Here is a 24,329-nt window from a genome sequence, read left to right as displayed (position 1 = left end):
AAGAATAGCAATGAATGGAAAAACAGTATAAACACGTTGAAATTTGTTTGTGCCTTAGAACAATTCATTCAATGTAATTCATAAAAACAGAGCAACTGAATGTATTTATGTGACACCATAGCAAGTCTTAAAATATTCTGTATCACCACAAGTGCTTTTGAGGCTTCCCTCTTCCATTCTGTTATCTGCATGCAATGAGCTTGTACAAATATAAAATGCACATGTAACGCTGAAAGACTTTGTATAGTTCTGGTCGGCATCAGTACGATGGCACTACAAACAAAAAGCTTCAAACTTACTTTAGAAGAAGCAGATTGGAAGATCAGGTAAAAGAATATGCTCTTAACTTACAACAGACCAGCTATGAGTCCAAGGGCTTGTATAATTATATGAGAAAATATAAAGCCTTGATGACTTCTGTGCATGCTTGGTCACAGATACCAAAATTTAGTATGAGTTGTCTTAACCTATGAACAGAAGTAGTTTTTCATTGTTTATCACCTTATTACTCACTAGACAGATCAATGAAAATATCTTTGCCCCACATGTTTTAAAATTATTTATCAATTTACCACTTATCCCTTGAAGGCACTACGTGATTTTCTGTTCATGGCCGTTTGGATCTTAGCAGTGCCTTTCTTCACAGGTATGATTTCAATAGCCTAAACTAAACACTACAGCCTAGAGTAAATGCTTTAAAAATATTTTTGAACTTCCAATGTAGTTTGAACTACATTACCATATTTCCTTTCATAATCCTTTCCCTACCCTATCAAATCCCTGCAGGAAAAAAGGTGAGACAAATTAATCCATGATGAAACAGAGCTGCGCTAGCACAGAGCGCAACTAGCTTGCTTCTTCTCACTCTGCAAAGCGTGAAACTCTCCACTGTTATAAAACCTTGCCAACAAACCACACCGTAGAAATGTTTTAAGGCTGTGTACATCCCGCGCAACTTCTTTGCATAACCGCCTCTCTGAAAATATCATTAACCTCACGGCACCCAGAAATAAAAATTATGAAAACAGCCCAGCAGTCACAAGCAGAATAGAAGATAAACACCATAGAAACATATTTACTATTTACAATGCTGTAAGTCTTTGGAGACCTCATACCAGATGCATTTTATCACTGATGTTCTCATATGCTAAGACAGTTTTAATCCTCTGTTAGCCCACAGCTGTTACTATTAATCCGCTGCATAACCACAGGCTGTGAGCTTTATTTAAAGGGAGTGTAGAAAGTTCAAATGCTTTCACAAACACAGCTCACGTATTACGGTGGGAACACTGTCCCCAGGAGCTGCCCTATTACCAATCAATCTCCCCATCATTTCAAAAAAAGCCCCAAAACAACCCCACCAGTCTTCAGCATTTAAGTGCTTTCAAGTTTCTGCTCAGATACATGGCAACTATCACTTTTGGTAGGCCAAAACCAGACATAAATAAGCCTAAAACGGAGGCATTTTGCCTTGTGGACAGCAATGCTGCTCTCACCTTTTATGTTTATAGATGCAATGTTTATAACTTCATGTGCATCCTCTGTCTTTGCAGACAGCCAGGCTAGAGCAGACTGGCAAACTCTCCTCTACTCCTCCCTTTCTCTGATCACCTGCTAGCACCATCAAGTCTCCCTAAGGGTTCAAGATGTTTTTAAAAACAAAACAAAACAAAAAAAAAACCAACACAAAACAAAAAACCGAAACAACAAAAAAACCACAACCAAATAAAAAAAAAAAAAAAAACACAGCCCCTCCCCCCTGCCAAAAAAAAACAACAAAAAAAAACACCAACCAAAACTACAACCAACCAACCAAGAAACAACAATAAAAAACCTTAACTTCTTCCCTCCTCTCTCCTCTCCCAACCCATAGACACTGAGGTTACACAGCTGCACTCTCTCACTCTGACCTACTCCTTTTCCTTTAACTTTTGACATAGGAATTTACAATCACTCAGGCTTACAAAGACAGCTCCAGACATAGAGCTCCTCAAACTTTTGTGACTCCAGAAGCCATGTGCATACTGTGCAGGCTGTGGCACAGAGGAATGACAGGAGCCCACCCTTGGCACTCACGTTTACAGAAACCAGACTGTAGCTCGCACAACCTGGTTCAGAGAAATTACTGTAGCTAGGTATCGTGGAAACTGGTCTCCTCCACAATTTCCCTATTTTTTTTTTCCATGAGTGACTGTTACAGTTCTATGTTGATAGCCAAGTAAAAGTACTGGTGTATTATGTGAATGTCACAGGACTTCTTACATGGTTTCATTCAGTTCCTTTGTCCAAAGAGAAAATACTCTATTTCACATCAAGTGTCTGTCTGACACATCCCTTCCCCTTACACTGAGACTTAAGGAAGAGAGAAAAGGAGGCAATACCCTGCTCTAAAGTCATCAACCAAAGGGACTCAGAGGGGAGAAAATATAGGGTTTTTTTTAAAAAAAATACAATGCTTGAAGGCTGTTTTTCTCAGAAGCAATCTGCTTGTTATATTTTCATTATTATTTTTCTTCTAAAAATTTCACTGATACCCTGGACTATGCCTTTTCACCCCATTTTTTGAACCTCTAGCCATGATTTATAAATATCCTGAGATCAAATCCTCCCTGTGCTCCTTCCAGGTACATTCCTTCTGAGGGAACTCAGCTGAAGTGACAGATTATCCAACATGACTCAAGTGGTAGCTATGTGATCTATGGTCCCCTGTAACCAATTCCTTTGTCCCAACTCCCAGATGTTAGTTATTTACATGCTGGCTAGATTATTATGGAAAACCCTACTATTTTCACAAAGTAATGACTTTGGCTTACTTCCAGGTCTTCTAAAATGCACACATCTTTTGTTCCCTTTTCTTCTATTTCCTCAAGCACTCTATTTTTGTAAACAAAATTTCAAGGCTTCAGTTGTGTTTCACGACTGCAGATCAATGGTACTTTGTAATGAATGAAAAGTTAAAAAACTCCTGCCAGATGGTACTATTCTCTCACCTTGCCATTCTCTCACCTTTCCCAGAATTACCAACTATTATCCCTATACAAACCACTGGCACTACAGCCTGGGCTACCTAAGATGCTGATTCTGTGTAATTATTTTTGTGGCCTTTAAGGAGAGTAGTTATCCTAATCTGACTTCCTGCCTGCCACAGATAATTCCATTCCCACACATTCCCTCTGTGTTGAGCCCAACAATTTAAATCAAACCGAAGCATGTCAATCATCAGGAAGCTAAAAGCCCACACTCAAAGGACTGAATGCAATGAAGTGACATACGCCAGCATGGTTCTGTCAGGTCTCTGCCAATACCCTTTGCTGCAGAAGCAAGTAAAGCTGTTCATCCTGAATGCCACTATGTTTGGGGAGAAAGTAAATTCTGAGCGTCAAGTGTACAAGAACGGTGGTTCACCAAATTCAGCTCAAACTTCTACCTTTCTCCTGTCAAGGGGACGGTGGACAAAAGTAAACTGGAGAATACTTTCAACCAATTACACATCTAAGGAAAAAAACCACTCTTTAAGCCCTTGCAAACAGCAGAACAGCATACCAACTACCCTTTTCTCTTGTAGTGACCATTAGTGTGCCCTAACATTAAGTCACTGTTTCTAGCTTGCCTAAAGCCAGGTCTGTAAACAAGCAGCTCACTTTCAGTTGGTATATGCAGATGACAAGAAGAAAATGCACAAACTCTGTGCTGCCCTGTCTGTTTGGGGAGAGGCTGATGGTGTCCCTCCTGTGCCCTGGACATCAGCTCTCAGCACCTCGCTGCATCATGGCCCCCTGCCCACCCCCTTGTGCTCCCCGGGAACCCCTGGCCCTCGTGGAGCTGGAAGGGAGAAAGCAGAGTGAGAGGTTACTGGGGTTGAAGGAGCTGTGGGGTAAAAACCAGGGACAGTCTTATGGTAATATCAACAACGGTGGCCCTGAGCAAAACCGTGGGGCTGGTCCCTGGAGCTGCGGCCCTGGGATGATGCTGAAGGTGAGGGACTGAGTAGGGAGAGCTGGTGAGGAGGAGAGGCAAGAGTCGAGGCAGCACTGACTGCTGCAGCTCTCCTTCCCCTCCACAGCACACCGTGGGTGCTGCCCAGCCAAGCTGCCACAGCTGGAACAGGGACCTCCGCTGCGGCCCACCCGGCACTGCCGTGCAAGCAAGAGTTAGGGCTCTTCCACACATCAGCGAAGGGAGAAAGGCAGGCCAAGCACTGCCCTGAGTGATAAAGCATCACTTCACTAAGACATTTGTATTTAAAGGTCAGACTCAGAAAACACTTAAAGGCAGGCTAGGGAATGACCAAAAAAGGCTTCACACGTGTGTTTCAATTATGGGTCTGCTAAATTTGCAGTCTCTCTGCCCACGGACAGTAAGGGGCTGTTTCTGGTGGCACGTATTCCCTGTGCCACTATTCTCTGCAGATAGACACAAGGAAGACAACATGCTATGCCCCATGAAAGTTCCCCCCATCCTGGATGACTGTTAGTACTTAGGAAGCTGTCTGTAATCCAGAGAAAAACGACTCGTGCCACTTGACACTAACTGGATCCATTTAAATTAGCAAAAAGAAAGTTACAGCCATTAGACTGAAGTATCAACTTTGGGGTGGCAGGTCTCAATTATGATTCATTTGTAGTTCTGTCCTTCAGCCCAAACAATCCCCTTTGAAAGCTCAAGTCAGCACAAAAGATGTGGGATAGCAGAGAACAGCACTCAGTTCAACACGCAGAAGCCTGGACTAATCTCAGAGACCAGCGTTAATAATAAACTGCTTAACATACAAATTACTGCTCCATGTGTCTCAGTATCATTAGTAAGGCATAACTGACATTTACCTAATTTTCTCACAATCAGATGATAAGCAAACTGTGGACACATGTTTACACAGACATTCATATATGCATTCATCTGGAAATAAGCTACATTTTCTTCAATCTGGGACTAACTCATCTGTTCTCCATAAACCCATCTTACCCCTAACTTACTCTAACACGAAAGAGTCTTTAGAAATCCACATCTGCCAGAGAAGTACTTCTGTCCCTCAACTTTTAAGAGGCTTAAATTAGCATAAATCTAAGTCCCACACTACATGTCAAGATACAAGTCCAGTTTCTTCAAACACTTCAGGGAATTTAGAACAGAGTTTCCTCTACCACAGAAGGGACACCAGTAGCTTCATAATAAATCAAATGACAATTGATGCTTACTTTCAAAACTCATGAGAAAGAGTTGCTTTAGGTGAAAATACCTGAGCAGATTTCTTCAGAATCAGGATGTGAAGTAAAATATAATATGGAACCTTCTGTATTACAAATATAATTTATTCCACACTGTAGTTGGAGGTATGCTGCTTTGGTTTGTTGCTTAAGAAGTTGGATACTAATTTTTGTAGATCCTTTTGTTTTAAAGGCATGATCTCTTGGGACCACAAGTCCAAATGTGCAGAGTACTGATAGAGAAAGAGATCAGTAGTAAACAAAGTCCTAAAAACAATGTGAATACATTTTCCATAATTTGGAAGATAATGCCAAAGAACTCCAACATCAGCAAAGCTCATGAGAAAAAATGATTTCAAATTTCCTACACAATAACACCTGTTTTTTTTGGTGAAATTAAGAGCCTGAAGTTCAAAGTGAATACTACCTTTCCACCAGTCAGAGGAGACCTTATCTCAACTTTGGGAGTCAGTAGGTGATCTCTGTTCTGGATGGATGGTTCTTTTTTACATTACTTTTCTGAATTGCATAGAAGTTTGAAATGCTAGCCTGACTCACAGGAGGTAAGATAGTGCTGAAGCAAGGCAGGCAAAAGCACAGTCAGCAACTGTACTCTACCTTTTCTATATTGCTCTGGGCTACTTAGTCCAGGGAGTGTGAGGCATGAGTGGGACACAGACGTGACGGTCTGCTCAGACAAAGGACTGCACCCTCCCTCCCACAGTGGGAGGTTTTCAACTTCTGCAGTCTCCTGACAGGATGAATACAGAGCAAGTCTTGCACCTCCCCTGCTGTTCTCAGCTCTGAGAAATACTAGAACTTCCTAAAAATATTTAAATCTACAGAACAGAAATCGGCTTGGCACCAATTCCACAGAAAAGGATCTTGGATTGCAGCTGACTGAAACTACACAAGGTTGTACTGCAAAAGGCAAACATCACAAAAGCACAGGCTGAGAGAGAGAGAAGCGCTCAGCCAGAGGGAGGCCTTGGCTGGCCAGTTCGGACACTTCAGGGAACATGTACTCATCAGCTGGAGAAATCTCAAGGAATAACAAAACCTACCAGGAGTCTAGAAACATTACCTAGGAGGAAAGGCTTAAGTCATGTTAGGAAACATTTTCAAATGTTTCAGCTAATTAATCACCAGATTGACCAACCCAGAAAGGCTGTAGAACATCTGCTATTGCAGACAGCAGCAGCACCAACATCTACCAGAAGAGACACCACTACAGTTTGATCTCCCTATGGCCCGGCAGATAAATTACATAGGTCCTTTCTAGTCCTACATCCTCTCATTATTGCCAAGATTTAGGTTATTACATAAAAAATAACGTTAACAAATTAAATTTCATCAATATCACTAGTGTTCACCTCTGAAAAGGTGAGCTTTTAAAACTGCTAAAATAATTACTCTGCAACATAATTTTCTTGAAAGTTTACCAGCTCAATCTACAAAAGCCTCAACCACAAGTTACCTGGGTGATTGCAGATATAGAAAAAAGATAAATGCATCTTTTTCAATCTATTATTGCAAGCAAAGTATATTTTACGCAGCAAGGCACTCTGAGGAGGTGTCTCACAGCCCTATTCCCTGCACAGGACTCCCAGTAATACATACAGATGCTCAGACCCTGTGTGGCGTAAAGCATCAAAGTTTCCTCAAAAACTACATCAAATTATCACTCAGGTGGATATGCAAATCCTGCAGATCTTAACAGATGATCCAAAATTAAGACAGTTACAGCTTTACACTAGTAGTAACATGAGCACTATCAGAGCACGTACAGTTTTTGATGTCAACTACTGAAGTCAGGACAATTTGACACAAGGCAAAGAAAATCTAATTCTCTTGTCCCGGTGAAAACATCTAAGCGTAATTCAGCTACGGATGGAAAACTAATGATTTAGCAACTGTTTTAAGAATGCAGATGTTATTGTGCCCTAAGAAATGACAGCTACTCACTAAAATTATACACTTCTACATCCACCTTTCCTTAAAAAGCTATTCAAATGCCCTTAAGCTGTCTGGAAGAGAACACAGCATGCACAGTGTTATTATCAACAGCTTATGTCATATGTTCAGATATTTGGCATTTATTCACATACCCACTATATACAGTTCCTGCCAAACAAGCAGTGCCAGGACCACACTACAGACATCTACAGTGGCTGGCCAGTCTCAAGAGACATTCGCAATTGTACCAAGCACCGTAATTTCAGTGGTGTGCATGTACTGAACAGAGGAGCAACACAAAGAATTAAAATGTGATGCCATAATTTTCTAAACCAAGACAAACACAGTTGGCTCCCTCTGGTGCTAAATATAACATAGTGTTACATGCTAAACCACCAGAGAAGCAAGGCAATGACATAATCCAATTATTTTGTACAGTAGGTGACAGACATTCTAGTAGTAAGTGTTACAGCAGCAGATTTCCTCTTACATACAAAATCCTTAAGTCCTTATTCACAGCCTGTATCAACAGCTCTTATATGGAGAAAACGTGACCCACCCCTTTAAGAAGTGCCATTGTGATCCCATGCATGCACACACCCACCCCCCACCCCCCAGGCTCCCTTCCTCATGCCATGTTTTCACTTCCTAAAAATACAGTCTCCATCTCATTTTTTAAGAGCTGACTTAAAAAACAGTTTCAGGCTCTAATTCATTAAACTGGCAGTGATTCCTAGAGTACTTTAAAAAAAAAAAAAAAACGAACCCACTTCTAAACTACCCTTTTGTGCTACTGTATGCATTTATACTTAAAAATATGCATTTGTTATGCCAAACAGACTATATAAATCAAATCAATTTTAGCGAATCTATTACTAAAACTGCTGTTCAACACAGTGTATAGAATAAAAATGAAGTCACTTGTTCTTTTCATGGACAGAAGTGGTTTCTTGGGCTTTTAACATTCTATTCACGGCTTTGAATTTCTAGTGACACACCAAAGCATCCAAGTATGATGATTTACATTGTAAGCATCATTCCTTGAATTGTTTTTAATGACTATTTGAAACTTGCTTCCAGATATTCCAAACTGTTAAGATTTCTGATGCAAAACAAGGAAGTTTAATAATCTAACCCAGAAGGGCTGGATTTTTGTTGCCTTTTTATCACTGTGTGGAAAGAAGGGAAGGAAGCAGCAGGTTTCTCATTCCTTCTGCCTCTCCTTTCTTTTTTAACAAGATAAAGGTAGAACAGTTTAAGGATACTACCCTGTACAAAGCCTCCATCTCCTACTTATCAGTAGATTTAAACACCATTACACAGAACAAGGTGTGTGGTGCAAGTGATGTTAACCTCTTCCACCTCCTGGATTAGCAGGGCCCCAGTGAAATTCTTAACAAGAGGGTTTAACCTTAAAAAAACTGGGTAATGACCCCGTGGTTGAAAGGGAGGCTGGTGACAAGGGCAAGAGAAGGGTGTTCCTGGTGTGCTGCTTTTCATCCAGCTGTTCCTTGTACCTGTCAGCAGCAAACAGCTGGGTCTGGAGCACCACGCCAGGTGCTACCCTGCTCCTCCAGCTTCCAGACAGCAGGAGGTGAGCCAGTCTCTCGCAAGGTTCCGTCCCCCCAGAATTAAACAAGTCTTCCTGGCATCCTCCAGTTACCAGTCTGTAAATTCGGCATGAAACATGACTTAAGGAGACCACACCTTTTAAAACTCAGCGAGAACCTCAGGTACGAAGGGCCTTCTCAGCAAACACTACCAAACCTCAGGCAACAAAAGAATTCCTCCTCCACTTCCTGAAGGCATAAACGCTGTAATTTACCTACCATCATCTTGAATCTTAATTAAGCACACCTTAGCGAACTTTGTATTTTTATTTTAGGTCACTATTCTCAAATATATCCAATTTCTGAAAAGAAGTTTAAAGTAAGCTCAGGAAGATCAGGAGCTGGAAAACTTAGGTTTACTCCCAAACATCACCTTGACTCTCAGTGCAAGGCCTTGTATCCCCACGTGTAAAATACGGATAATATCAAATTTTTGCTTACTGCTCGAAGAAAGGTCTTATTCACACCTAAGTCTTATTAATACCCCATCTAATAAGAAATAGAACACTAGTGCTTTATAATGGAGTTCTATTTCTAGGATTTTGAACAGCAGCTATACACCATTTTCTCCATGCGTGAAACCAAAAATACTGTCATAGGAAATACTACCTCTTCTTAAAAAAAAAAAAACAAAATGGAAAAAAAAAAATCTGTTGTAAAATCTTTCTAAATATGCAACATTACTTCGTACTGATTTTAAATAACACAAGCTATCTATTTTAAATAATTTTATTTCATTTTAAAGTAATAGCTTTTAAGGCAAATATTTTGCCCAAATGGAGGCTCAATACTCAAAAAAGAGCCTTTTTCTGTGATGTGTTATTATACTGAATTATTAACAACATGCTTAACTGTAACACCAAGTGTTTACTTAAAATAAATGACTGTAACATCACTAAACGGTCTCTGTTTCTCTTCAATAGCTTCTAGAGTGCATTTTGCCTTTTCAGCGGAATGAAAAGGCATCATCTCAACAGACTTCTGGTCAGAAATCCAGAAAGAACTGTAGTCACTATCATTAAGTCACCTGAAAGTATGACTTGTACAAAAAGAACCAGTACACTGCCATCAGACGTCAAGAAACAGCTTTTCCTCCTCAACACAGACAGCAACAAGTAACATTAGGAGGCAACTAGGTTACAAACTGCCACTTCAGAAACTTCACCCTTGACTGCAAACACATTTCCAGCCTGAGAATAACACGACCTGCCTTTTTACTTGCCATTGTGTAACAAGCCTTCATGCAGAGTGCAGAGGATGCTGTGCTCAGTGGAGGCACTGAAGACCGCCTCTATCCGTGCTGCGACAGCTTGGGCCCCGAGAGGCGGGCTGCAGGTTATGCAGCATTGCTACTGATATAGCAAGCCTGAAAAAAAACACTGTAATATAAACATCTTTTAAGCAGCTGGTCAAAAGGCTCTGACAGAGGGGATCTAAGCAACAGTTAAGGATGTTTCCATTTTAATTGGTTATCCCCCTTGGGAGATCACGGCCGCTGCAGGAGACCTGGCAGAGCAGGGTGGTGTGCCTGTGCATCTGCCCCTGCAGCTCATCCATAACTCTGCATAACGTCTTCAGTGGCAGAGACAGGTAAACACAGACCAGCATGCCACATCAAACTGGGTAAGATGATGAAAACCTTCATCACTACAATATCAGCAGAGATACTGGACAGATTGCCAGGGGACAGAAACACCTTAAACCGCTGCAATTCCTTGCTCTATTGCAATAGGGGAAGGAACAGATCTTGCACAAGCACAATTCTCCTGGTGCAAAAGTAAATTATGCCCAAATTGTCTGTCTCCACCCATTAAAAGAGAAGAACTGCTAGATGAAACAAAAACATTCCTAATGGATGCCTGACATTCCTGTGATCAACACACACCTGCTTTACACAGCCCTCCTCATGCTGCAAAGCAAACTATCAATAAGAGGGCACAACTATTTCAAGATCAGAACAACCACTCCTCTTTCAGCCAAGAGCCAAGAGTTTATTATTAAAACACAGACTAAGCCAAATGATAATTATGTCAAATATAAAAATACCCTTCTTAAATGTCCTACATCCAAGCTACAGCTCCTGATGACATCTGCTAATTTAGTGTAAGCTTCATTAAGCTGAAGCCTTTTATTAAAAGCACATTTTTCTCATTAAGGTTTCACTTTATCCAAACAACAAGAACTCCAGAAATTACCTCAGATATACTAGAAACTTAACAGCAGTGAGCCACTGCCAAGGCCCATTTTAGATTGATAGCAATTCTAATAAGAAGCAATGTATTTACTGACATATAGATCCTGGATTTAATATTTTATTACCTGAATAATTGGTGTGAGCATTTGAACAGGATTTTACCACCGTATGTTACTGCAAAGGCCGGTTTCTCAAAGCTCTGTCAACTGGCTTCAAATATATTTAATTTCTATACTTGTCATGGAATAGCAAAGCAGTGCAACGCAGTTTATCGATTTTCATCTTGCAAGTTACTTCCAAGACCCGTACAAGCAGAAAGTTGTCCGACACAAACCCCCAGACTGGTAAGAAGCTAAGATGGGGAAGCTGACAGCAGAACTGGTTGCTGGTCTCCCTTTCCCTTCTACAATGCAGAGGCATTACACCTGTAAGTAAATTTCCAACTCTGTAAAAAGACTTTTAGACAGCAGCCAGTCTTCTCTCTTAGCAAAGATGAGCTCCCACATATTTGCGTGTAAGTATCTGCTGGACTGGAACCTAACAACTTCACTGAGTAAGCCGCCCTCCTGAAAGTCAGTTTCTATATCATAGCTTTTACATCATCTCATCTAATCGATGCAGCCGGAGCAGGTTACTCACCGATCGATCACAATCTCTTTCTGTCTTAGCAGCCCCTCTTTAATTTTCATTAGAGATTCCCAGTTGCTGAAGTCCTGATAGCTGGTAGCTGGGTAACTTTGACGAGACGTTCCGGTCGGAACCTGCATAAAATAATTGTAGAATTAGCCTCCAAAACAGTAAAGGTAAATAATATCCTAGATATTAGGGCATTTACAAAGCAGTTTCTTGTTTCAGAAACTTAGCAGTTATTTTTCAGTTTAGTTCAGATTTGCTTTATATAAAACAACTGGATATATAAACAAGTGTCTTGAAATAAACTTCAGCCCAGTGTCACTGATTTAGAACTTATTTTATAATTTTTTTGCTAAAGAATTCATAGCTCTGAAAGCAGCTTGAGATGAAAAGCTCATTTAGAATTTAAGTACGTAATTAAGACAACACCACAAAATGTTCATATCCTGCTGCAGTTCTTGCAGCACTACAAACAGATAGCTTAATAGCTTTAGATCTACTGGTAACTGCAGATAAAGGTTACCATTTACTCGTTCAACTCCCACCTGTAAGTTTAGCATAAAGAGACATTCCCCTACATATGTGTGCATTTGAAATATAGAATATGAGAATATAAATCTGGTTAAATTCTAACTGTTTCCAAGAATAAAAGTTTCACAAGTTTCAAAAGTTTTACCAGTTTCACAAAAGCCAAGCTATGTGTCTCACAACAAACTAAGGACAACAGTTGAACTGAATATGACCCAGCGACATTACAGTTTGGAGGAAGAGTAAACAACTAACTGGGATGTTTAATCAAGAATATTTTTATACTCAGAATATAAGAAGTATTACAAATATTTGTATCAGGAATTTGCACAGAACTTCTGTGATCAGACCAAGGGATCCCAGCATTAGCTGCCATGAGGTATCATGTAATCTTCCACTTGTTTTTTAATCACTGAAAAAAAGATTTCCCTTTCTATTACCTGGGAGGCATCCTGGACTATGTTGCCTTTTTAGGCTTTTGGAAAAAAGCAGAAGGAAAAAAAGTGAAGATATGGCTAATAAATATATATATATATTTTTTTTTTTTAATTTTAAATAGATGTTAGGATTTTTTTACTTGTATTGCTCTAAAATGTTTAAATTCTAATTTGAAATTACGATAAACTGTATTAAGACCGAGACCTATCATCAAAAATTAAGATTAGGTAAACAGTTGTCAAGCAGTCCATGTTTCTGGTCAAAGCTTTACAGTGAATTGTAACACTGAGTGAAGAGAATCCATTGCCTAAATCCCCATACCATGATGTGCTAAAGTCAGGAACCAACTCCTGACAGCTGTGATCTCTTCTGTAAGTTGGAAAAGTATTTTTCCCCATTCAGTCTAGTTCAGTTCGACCCCTAGGTTGCCCATTCATAAAATGGACAGAAACACATTTTCCCTCTTTTAATTTCTAACTTAAAACCAAGTACAAGATGACAAGATTCACTGGTTCTAAAATCTTTTAAGACTGTCCCCCACACACCCTCCAGCCTCCTACCCCAAGTCCAGTTCATCTGCTTCCGGAAATATTACCTTTACTTAACAAACTGGATAGCTTCAATAGTAAAACTAGTTATCAATGATTTAAAAAAACCTAACAATGCTACACATCAAACACTTTGTGCCAGTTTCTGGCCAAAGACACACTGAAAATGTTGACTGTCTTCCTTGTCGGACAATATCAAGCATCATACCTTTATTGAAAAGGCCATATTGACTGGATAAACAGTGCTTTTGGAGGAAAAGTAAAAGTGAAATAATATTAAAATCGAATTTTCTCTTGAAACAGTTCCCTGATTTATGACTAGCGCTAATATTTCTTATCCTATATCCTATCATGCTTATTCATTATTACATTCCACATGCAATAAAACCACAGAAAACATCTGAAAATTCTCTCAATTGTTGCACCTAAAAAAAGTGCCTCATACAACTGCTTGCTTAAGCATATTTTAAGTCTAAAAGTTTTGTGGGAATAAAATTTGTCACATCTGCAATTACTAGTAAGTCAGTCCATTAAACCTATGCTTGTTATGTTAAAGATGGCACGGTGTTCTACTGGGAGGCCAGAAACGGCAAAGCTAAGTGCTTCTTGGATTGAGGTCTACCACTCACTTGCTAACATTTGCAATCAATTTAACAGTTGTCTTGCTTCATTTTTCATGCACAGTGATCAATATTAACATTAAGAAATACTAAATTGGTGATATCACCTTGGCTTTTTTTTTTTTTTTTAATTGTTGTTTGGGCAGCAGTCTAATAAAACTTAGGAAAGATACCAAGTCATGACTCTTCCTGTAAGTAATACATGTGCAGCATCCTTAAGGATCAATGAATCTAAAATTAATTTTGCCTGGGTCAATCAGTCCAGATCAGATAACTTCAAAGTCATCTTTGGTGCTTACAGAATACCTTAGGATTGTCACATACTGTTCTGTATTACAGTTATCCACATGACTGGCTGAATTAACAGACACCAGCACAAAACTATTTCAGTGAAAAGTCTCTTAGTCACACAAGGCATGTCATGCAGTATAAAGTGACAACATCAGGAACTATCACTGTAATTTGAGTCATGAATTTTTCTCCTTTGCTTCTCCGAACACAGTGCTGAAGAATTCTTTTCTGTATCTACCTCAATAACATTATGCTACAGTCAGAAAAAGGAGAAAGAAGTAGTCCTTAATGCAGCTCGGATTAGATTCTTACTTTTCAGAGCCGGAAATTCCATCTCTACCCAAAAGAAACAATCCAAAAGGATCTGACATGATAAATGGGAAATACATGGCTTTATAAATGCAAATCAACCCATTTATTGAGCAAGGTGAATTTTGTCTTTAAGACTAAACTATAAAAATGAAGAGATTAAAAGACAACTATTTAAGTATGAACCCGTAGTAACTGAAAACATTTTGGAAGCCATCAGTGGTTTTGCTGTCAAAATTCTCCAAAGGAAGCCCCTTACTTCAATCTAGCACCTTAAGAAATTAGAAAGAAACTCTTCAAACTTCAGTACAGTAAGTGACTATACAAGAAGTGAATTAAATATTAAGGCTGCTGAAAAGTAAGGCAATGAGTTTTTCGAGGTTAAGAACAGAGTAATATTTTGTCAGTTAGATGCTAATGATAGTGTGTCTTTTGAAACAAAAAAATAAAAATCTAATACATAAGGCCTCCTCAGCTGACTGACTGAGATGCTTCTGGCTTTGGAAAACTTCTAATCTTATGGAGTATATACATACATAACAACAAATAAAATATTTCGTATCATAACTGTGTGCTTCAATGCTTCAAACTGACACTCTGAATAGATAAAAACAACAAAAAATATTTTTGTTTCTGATATCATGTTTCAGCCAACTTAAAAAAGAAAAGAATATGCTAAAAATACTTCTTAGAACTTCCCAAAATAACAAGACACTTCACTCATTTATGAGCACATGGTGTTGACTATTCCAAACAGCTTTCTAGCTGCTTTGAATGGTGTGGTAACACGCAGGTGGTCCACTTACATTCGAGTATTTTGTCTCCTAAGGACATCAAACCAGATAGCAAGAGCAAGATACACTTTTAGGACTCATATACAGAAAGCCATCCACAACTCCAAGTCCTCAACTTGAATCCTCCACAACTACAAAATAAAATACCAGCTTGAAACACACAGCATTCTTTTCCATCTGCTCTAGAAAATACAACTATTTTTGTCGCCTGGCACCTCTTCCAAGAGTATCAGCCTTGGACTGGGAACATCTGTTCAGTTAAAACAGTATCCTTTGCACAGTGGCATCCAAAGGTCCCAACTAACTTGTTTTTTGGCAAGGGCTTGGCCTTGACTTTCAGGACCTGGCAAGCCTTCAGGTCACTGCTGAGGCACAGCTAGCTGCTGGGGGAAAAAAAGAAAATAAAAAAATCTTTGCTGTACTAGCCTATATGCAAATATTTATTGCTGGAACACACATTGCTGACTGATTCCATCATGTTTCTTAACAGTGGGAAAATAATTTTTCTCTGGACTAGAGGCTAACAACATTCGGACAATTTAGGCCAATAACGGCTGGGTTTTTAATTGTGCTAATTAAAATTATCTTCTCCAAACATGCTCATAGTTTCCGCCTGAAGCAGTTCGGTGTCTCAGCACAGAAGCAACACAGCATTCGTGTAACATGCTGTATCGCAAAATAAAGGTGGAGTCCAAAAATATCAAAATGATAGCTAATTTCAAAAAGAGCAATGGATTTTAAAGTCTTGGGGTTTGGTTGGTTGGTTGGTTTGTTTGTTTTCTGAAAGTTGCAGTTTAAATAATTTCGCACTGTCTGTACTACAACTGTAAAGTTTTCACAGCCCATTACTAAGAGCATAACTTCGGGCACTCTGCTAGCCAAGTGACTGATCCCTTTTGGCCAACTGCTTGCGCTGCCCTACGCTATCATAAACTCCCCCTCTGTAGAGATCATTCCTCTCTTGCTGCATTTTACAGGCATTCATTATTCAGGAGAAAGAGAACTCCTTGCATCCACAGTTAAGCCAAGGCAAAGAATCAGCACAACCAAGGTCAGCACGAGCACAAATGGTTCCTTCTGTTTGACTGACAGTGAAGGAAACAAACACCAGTGTCCCCCCGGACTGTGCCTCAGGAACACGGCCCTACCACCTCACTGGGCGACGAGGGAGAAACAAAATATGGATGTGGCAGCAGCAAGCCCAAATGCGCTATTACCACAGAAACAACTCTTGCTCTTTGCTCCCCTGTGATGGGATGAGGATTAGACCTGTAAGAGCAGAGCAGCAGTCGCTGATGAGCTCTGCAACTGCTCCCTGCCCTGGGCAAGGAAAGGAGGATTTACCCATCCCTCTCTCCCCACCCGGGGTTTCTCCCTAACATCAGGCAGTGTTTCACCTCACAACAGCTCCCTTAATTCAGACAATCCCCGAGGATCATCCATCTTCTTGCCAGCAAAACGTGACAGGGCTAGTGGCTCTCATGCAGGAAAAGCGAGAGGAGGTTGCAATCATGGAATCAGGCCCTAATTTTAAATCACTTTAAAAGCAAGGTAAGGAATCATTTCTATAGAACGTGGCTGTGCCTTGCTGGAATGTACCAGAAGGAACAGCCACAAAGAACTGTTGTAACACATTCTCAGACATGTAAAAGCAAGGCTATGGACAAATTCAAGAAATCCTGACTTGTGGTGTCTGTATTTCACTACCACCTACTTACCACTCCACTCTGGTCCATCTTTGCCATTTAGGGAAGACAGTGTTTCTGCTCAGCAGGATATAATCACTACAAATCTTGGCAGCAGCACCTAGGCTGGATCACATTTTGCTATACTTTCACAAATCTCCAGCAGTCATGGGGGCAGGAACATCTAATCATGCCCTTGCACCCTTATTCCAGCCATAGTACATGCAATGTTCTTCGGGGAATTTTTAATGAGGTGGAGGACATAATTAAAATTAAGATTGAAACGTCAAATTGTGAGGTACTGAGAAATACAGATATATTGTAGAGGTTAGCATTGCCAGCAGCAAGGGGTGAAATGCCGCACAGAAAAAAAATACATCAAAAAACCAATACACCTCAGAAAGATTTCCCAAACACATACTTTATACAGACATGCAACCTGCAAAGTAATTAATGTAAGAGGGACCAAAACGAATAGGGAGAATAAACTTGACAGGAGTTCACAATTTAACCTGCCTGAAAATCAGCTTAATGCAAGTGTGGACTGCCTATATATGATACGTCAGGTCACAGAAAAAGGGGACGAGGGAAAGAATAAGACAGTGACTTTAAATAGCTGTGGCATAAACCCAGCTGGAAGAACATGTTCGGTTCTGGGCATCGTACTACCAGAAAGTCACCGAAATAGTAGAACATGTTCAAAGAAGAGCAACTCTGATGATTAAAAAAGCTTAGAAAGAGTGATTTATGAGTAAAGAGCTAAACACCACAAAAGCTGAAGAGTTGTGAAATCAGACATCAAATACTTTGTTTCCTAGGCTGAGAGTCTTTACAAACCAAGGCTGATGGAATGAAAATAGAGATATGACACTTTGAGATAAGAGAATCAGCAGAGAAAAAAAAAAAAAAAAAAAAAACACACAACAAAAAAACAAACCAAAACAAAAAAACAACAACAAACCAAACCAACATTTGAAAGAAGATTCAGACTTAAAGATTTTAGGACTGACACTGAATAAAATTTAGGACTAAAGGGCAAGCCAGTCCTTACTTGACACATCAAGACGACTTTTTGGTATTAGGGTTAAATTATGCTGGGACCAAGTACATGTGACTAAGAACAGAACTAACTACCTTATGCCAAGAGGAAAATCACAGTTAGGATCCAACCTCATAGACTGAAAAACAAGATCAAAACTCATTTGAAGAAAGGGCTCACCTTAAAATTATATAGCCATAGTTGAACTACATGGATGTTATACAAAGGATTTCTACAAAATAAGCATGACAGATATACTAACTGTTATCCCAGTTTGCAGCAGTCTGAATTAGTGTTGGTAATTTGGAGTTTCAAAATTGGCTAAACAATCATAATAAAAAAAGGACAATTCCCCCCCCACCATTTTATCATGTTTTTTTTGCCGTTGTAGGATCAGACCCATTCAGTTTGGCATTGCAATATCATACAGGGCTTTACAAAGGAAGCACATGAAGTCCTTTGCTAGTGCACTAACCTGCTGCTTCTCTTTGCAGCAGGAGTTTAAAATCTCAATAATGAGTTTTCTGTTCTGCAAGGGAGGCCACCAACATGTCTCTCTTTGGTTAGATGGAACCACATTATTGCACCTGTTGTCTGACTTTTTAAAGCTTTTCCAATAAAAAAATTAAAATGCTAATGCTGACTATTTACAGACAACATCACTATCATTGTATCTTTTAGAAAGTGGAAACCTTTCAAAAAGGGAAAGAATAAACAGGAACAGCATTAAAATACCTCCTAAAAGCAGCACTCCCTCTAGCCATTACACTTTTTACAAGACTGTTTGTTGAAGCCTCCTTCACAAATGAAATCCCCATTGCACACAAGGCATTACACACTTTATTAGAGATCTCATGGCCCTGACCCACATAAGCCAGGGAGGAATTTGACTGTCCTGTAAGTTACTGTTATTTGAACATTTACTTCTTCCCCAGCATTGTTTATACTGCAGCTGAGGCTTCTGAACTTTATCAAGGTCGAGTTTGATAACCACAGCAAGAGAGGAAGACGTGATCCCTTACCACAACAGCTTACAGATTAATTAAGAGCAAAGCACAGCACGTACATGGTTGCTGGGATACTAAGAGAGATGGGAGAAAACAAATGCTAAGGTCAGGTATGCTATTCATTGCAGGGGGCGGGGGGGAAGGCAGAGATTTGCTAATGATGGCATAGCTACAGGGTTTGGATAGCAATCACACGGTCACTTAAACGTGGCATAAATTTACACTGCTATCAAAGGGGGGGACACTGTTTTCCTGCCCCTTCTGACCACTTCAAACATTCACACCTTTCAGCTCCCTCCTGACAGCCCCAGTCCTACACTCTGTCTCCATCCCATACACACGAAGGTTATTTGGATCTAGGTCAGGCTCCTATCAGATCCACTGTACAAGGCCATGTGAAATCCAGCACTGGTATACACTGCTGACTGGAAAAGCAGTGCACAAGACAACACATTTTGCAGTGGCATAGCTTTGTGCTGGATTAGTACGAACACACAACCACAAGTTGAATTATCTCAGCTCCAGAGAGTGCCAAACTCTCCAAAAGTATCAGTTTGTGAACTGAATATTTTCTAAGCTTGTGAGCAAAAAAAAAAAGAAAAAAACAAAAAACAAAAACAAACACTACTGTGCAGTTACTGTGACATTGTCAAGTTACTGGCCAAGACCTGGTGTTTCAATATGCAACCAGTTCAAGAAAAGGAACTTCCACATGAAGGTGACAGAAGAGCATAAAACCAAAAACCTCCTGCAATTTCTTATCTTTCAAAATAGTCCTGTCTGTGCTGGTTATCTGAATTATGAGAGCACACAAGACAAGCAGCACAGTCCAAGCCAACAGTTGGAGACTGTATGTGTGAAGGATCTGTATGTGCTCGGAATCTGCATCCAGCAGGAGTTCCTGAACAAAACAGGAATATAACAGGGGATTAGTAAGGGAAGTGAACTGGAATGCTGGCCACTGCATAACTGGCAAGGTTTTGTTCCCTCTAGCATCTTTGATAGTATTGTACAAAAGCCTCAAACAATAAACTAAGAAGTCAATAAAGACTTTGCAAGATCCCTAGAGATGCATGGTGTTACTGTAAGAGTCAAGGACAGTCTAATAACAAGCGACTGCAGCCACTCAGCAGTCCTCCCTGACTTTCTCATCTCTGCCACCTTAAGCTACTGTGTTCTTAAAGGGTGAAACCAGCATTTCCAGAGCTGCACGCTAGATTATACACCCTCTTCTGCTTATCTTCCTATGAACAATTGCACTTCTCTTGCTTTTACGTGTTATGATATTCCTTTATACTCCATGCAACACCAGTATTATTTTTGTCAGAAATCCTTTCCATGTATATTCTGGCAAATGTTATGAACACAAAACACTTCTAGGTGCCACTTAATATGACGTTAAAAGCAACAGTGCCTGGAATTTTCCACTGATAACAACTGGATCTTTCCTAAGTATAGAAGCACTTGTTTTATTAAGTGTTTGTTTTATCTTCCCATTACATTTTAATTCAAATGTTATTTACTAAAATAAATAAATAAATATGGAGATGAAAGGGAACTTCCACAAGGAGAACAAGTGAAACCATTTTTTTTTTTTAAAAAAAAAAAGCACTTAGCAAAAGCTTCAATTAAACTAATTATTTTTGTTTCCTATTCTGGCTTGGAAAGCAGCATGACCAGAAAGGGACTACAGTTATTCAAAGCCCACAAAAAGACCATTGTTTTAAGTGCTGCACAAATGTAGAACATACATTATTCACTATAAAACATGAAATGTACAAGATAGAAATAGATTAGAAAAAAGGAATAAGGCATAAATCAGTCATGAATAGAAGCACCCCTAAAAGTAAAATATCTCAGTCATTTGCTACAGGCTTCCTCAATCAAGTTCTGATCATTTATAAAAACCTTTATATTAAATTTACATTGTTAGTATGTACAAATACCAGTTTACTAAGGGCCAGTGTTGATTGCTCATTCATTACTCTTATTCACTGCCAAAAAAAGAGTGGATGGAAAAAGTGACCTAGAAAGCAAGCAAAAAGGCATCTTTTTTTTTTTTGCCAGCCTGCAGAAACTCTGCATGATGAGCAGAGCTGGCCATCAGTCTTGCACAGAAACTGACAGGAGCCCTTCTGTGACAACAGGATAATGACAGTGCAACTTGGGGAAGTATTAGAAGGAGGGGAAAAAAAAAAAAGACCAGCCACCAATATTTAATTGCTGTGCAGTAATGGGAAAATAAAATTTAAAAGAACCTAATATGCACAGAGCTTCAGGTTTTCATAACAAAATATGAAAATGTACTGAACGAGAGGTAAGTCACTCTAAATTTAATATGAAGCAGGAGCATACATTTGGGGAAAACTGATGCTCTTTGATTTCTTTATCAAGGGTCATGATTTTTCAAATGGAAGACCTCCATATTCTGCGAAGGGTGTTGGCCCCTGCATTAAAAAAACTGAGCCTCTCTTCTGTGTTCTGTTTGGTCTAGCTTTTCATGACTTTAAAAGAAACATGAGCTATGAGTGTAATATTCACCACATTTAACTGAAGTTAAAAAGAAACAAAACACACCCACAAAAATAAAGCAGAAATGTTCAAAATATTTATATGACAACAAACCCAAGTATTCACACAAACTCACAAAAGGATACTATTTAAAAATGGCAAGCCAGAATTGGCCTCGAGAGGCACTTGCAGACAGAATGGAGTCTAGCCACATTACTGGAACCTGTGCAATTCAAGTTTTGCAGATGTAACTTCTGCACACCTTGTAACTGATAGCACATGGGGAAGGAATGGCTAGGCAATGTATTGCTTCCCACTCCCTTTTAGGCTGATAAACCAAAATAGTAAGCAGAAACAAAGAAACACATACACGCACCCTCAAATTACCCCCACCTTTGCTCTCTTACAGCTTTCATTAACATGAACACAGATTAAAATAAGACAAGGAAAAAACTCAAGGATATTTCATAAACAGCAGCAAGTGTGGGATTTACTAAAGCCACTTTACTGGAAATTGGAAGACAAAAACACGTTCTCTACAAAAACAGCCTCATGCAGAGTTAATAAGATCTATGGATGTCAGAGCTCTGCAAACTGTGAGTACAGTGCTCGTTTACATTTGTTGGTGACTACCTTGAAAATCTTCAGCAGATGGAAAAAATCAGAGGCATACTCGTATCTTCTGTCCCCACTGCAGGAATTCTCCCTTGGAGGAATTGCTCTGTTTCAGCCAACAAGCCAAGCAGGACAGCACATGCATCTACTGTGAAGAGACTTCCATTGCTTTGGGTGGGTATTCACCACCATCCCTGTACAGCATCACATACACTATGTATCACCATGTAAACAATTATTCAGTAACTTAACACAGAATTTTGAAAAAAATTTGGTTTGGTTTTTGTTTTTTGGGGGTTTTTTTGCTTGTTTTTTTTGTTGTTGTTTTTGTTTGTTTGTTTGTTTGTTTTTTGTTTTTTTGGGGGGGGGAGTTGTTTTTTTTTTTTTTAAAAACTCACATGGAGACACCATATGCCTGCATAACCCTCTATATTTCTGAGGGAGGTACAGAGGCTTTGCACCTCTGACAAATCAAGTCCTGGAATCTCAAAAGTCAGGCATTTGAAAATCCTGGCCTGAGACTTGTGTCACTGACAAATATAAGAAATGCAGCCAGTTTAACACTGGACTGACTGTGAAACTGGGACCCACACAAGCATGGAAGGTTGTCACACGATTTGTGTCTGGAGTAAGTGTTGGATATTTAAACTGTTTGGCTTCAATCCAGATTATGAACCTTTCCCACTTGAGTTTATGAGGGGTACTTGAAATGTACTTGTCTCTAACAAAAGTAACAGTATGATGTAAGGGTGCATTTGAACATCCGTGTCAGTGTGTGAAGATGTTTTCTTTCCTTAGGAGATAAACTGGGGGGGGAACCCTAGCACCTTCTTAATATAAGCAGAAACAGTAGGAAAAATTCACTCTAAAGAGTAAGTATCACTTCCCTCACCAGCAGTTAGTACTTATCACTTGTAGGCCTCCAAGTATCTTAAAAAATAAACTAGACTTATAATTTTCATTCTACAGAAAGGAAATGAAGTCAAAGGCAAAGACAATTTGTCAAAGAGCACGAAAACACAGCAGATTCGCTAGTGTGGAAAGCATGTTGTAAGCAAAATCCTGGTTTTAACAGATACAAATGAGACTATCCCTGCCTCAAGAAAAATAAACATGTGTTGAATGAAGATTTTGATAGAATTAAAAAGAAATACAGCATCTTATCCATCCAGAACATCCTTGGAGCCGAAATGGAGATGAAGCTGCATAGTCTGTTTGACAGGACCCGAATCATATTTTTCATCATGCTAGGAAATGTCACACACACAGGCAGGTGTTCTGATGCTCCACCTGGAGCCTCCCTTTTGTGTCCAATACTGAGAGATCGAGAGGGGAAAATGATTCTCAGTGTTGTGACAAGCCACATTACTGGAAGCGGGGCACCTGCACCAAAACCTTCCCAGTATACTGCCTAATAGTGCATCAATAATACCAAACATTTGGAAAGAACTAAAAGCTGGTTCAGTAACAACTAGTTCAAAGCTGAAGGTACAACTCTTTACCTACTTTCTCTGTGACGCAAGCTCAAAATAGCTTTCTTACAGTCTTTGGAAAAAAAAAAAAAATCAAAAGAAACATGAGTAAATCTGGTAACGCAGCTGTGATTCAAAAATCGTAATTTTCCAAATTCCAGTGTACTGCTACTTTTATTAAGCTATACTCTATCCACTAGTCAAATTCAAAAGGCTTGCTAATTCTCAAAGTCACCTTTCAGCACTGTCTTTGTGAAGGTATTTCAGATGAATGGAAATCTGCAAAATTCTCCATAGGCGAGAAGAAGCACCAGGAAGCTCAGGTGGTCTGTAGGGAATGTGGGAGATCCTCTGTAATTCTGCCTTTGTAGTCCTACACACTGAACAAGTCATACTGAATATTCAAGCAAGTGTATTTTCCAGCTACATAACCCTATAAGCATAACTGAAGTCCCTTTTTACACTGGAATGTCCCCTCTTTTCCTTTCCCTTCCCCTCATTGAGTAAGCTACCACTGCGAACAGAGTATGAGCAAATATATTAAACTAATCAAGTAAAACAGTATATCCTTGCTCTGTATACTTCTTAATCTACACAGGAATTACTGCTGTCTAAAGAGGTTTACATTTCATATAAACGCTGCAGTTTATTGCAAGAAAGAAACAAACTATAAATATACGTTTAGTTTCTTCTTTTAAAAGTAGTGGTAATCCAATATAACATGAATTAGGCAACTGTATTTTAACACAGAAGAAGGAGACTCATCTAGAAGGTGGCAAAGTTCATGTTTCAGAATGAACTGCCTTTGTTTTCATTTTCTAATTCACAGAGATGTCAATACTATTTTTATACCAAACACTCAGATAACCAACTGA

The 24,329-nt window shown here is 39.4% G+C and overlaps 1 protein-coding gene across 8 annotated transcripts in view; it reads right to left on the bottom strand.

The window, feature by feature from the left end:
- Positions 1-24,329, bottom strand: part of CEP85L (centrosomal protein 85 like) — a 157,928-nt gene that overhangs the window by 22,440 nt on the left and 111,159 nt on the right. For all 8 annotated transcript variants that reach the window (XM_042795749.1, XM_042795748.1, XM_042795746.1 and 5 more), the window contains one exon: positions 11,604-11,725. In XM_042795749.1, coding sequence (XP_042651683.1) covers positions 11,604-11,725 — 122 coding nt within the window. The remainder of the gene's footprint in view (positions 1-11,603; positions 11,726-24,329) is intronic.

This window comes from Tyto alba, unplaced genomic scaffold, assembly GCF_018691265.1.
Source record: "Tyto alba isolate M040663 unplaced genomic scaffold, T.alba_DEE_v4.0 Super-Scaffold_22, whole genome shotgun sequence".
Classification (NCBI taxonomy): Eukaryota; Metazoa; Chordata; class Aves; order Strigiformes; family Tytonidae; genus Tyto; species Tyto alba.
The sequence above is the reverse complement of the archived record's forward strand: the minus strand, read 5'-3'. Positions and strand labels throughout refer to the sequence as shown.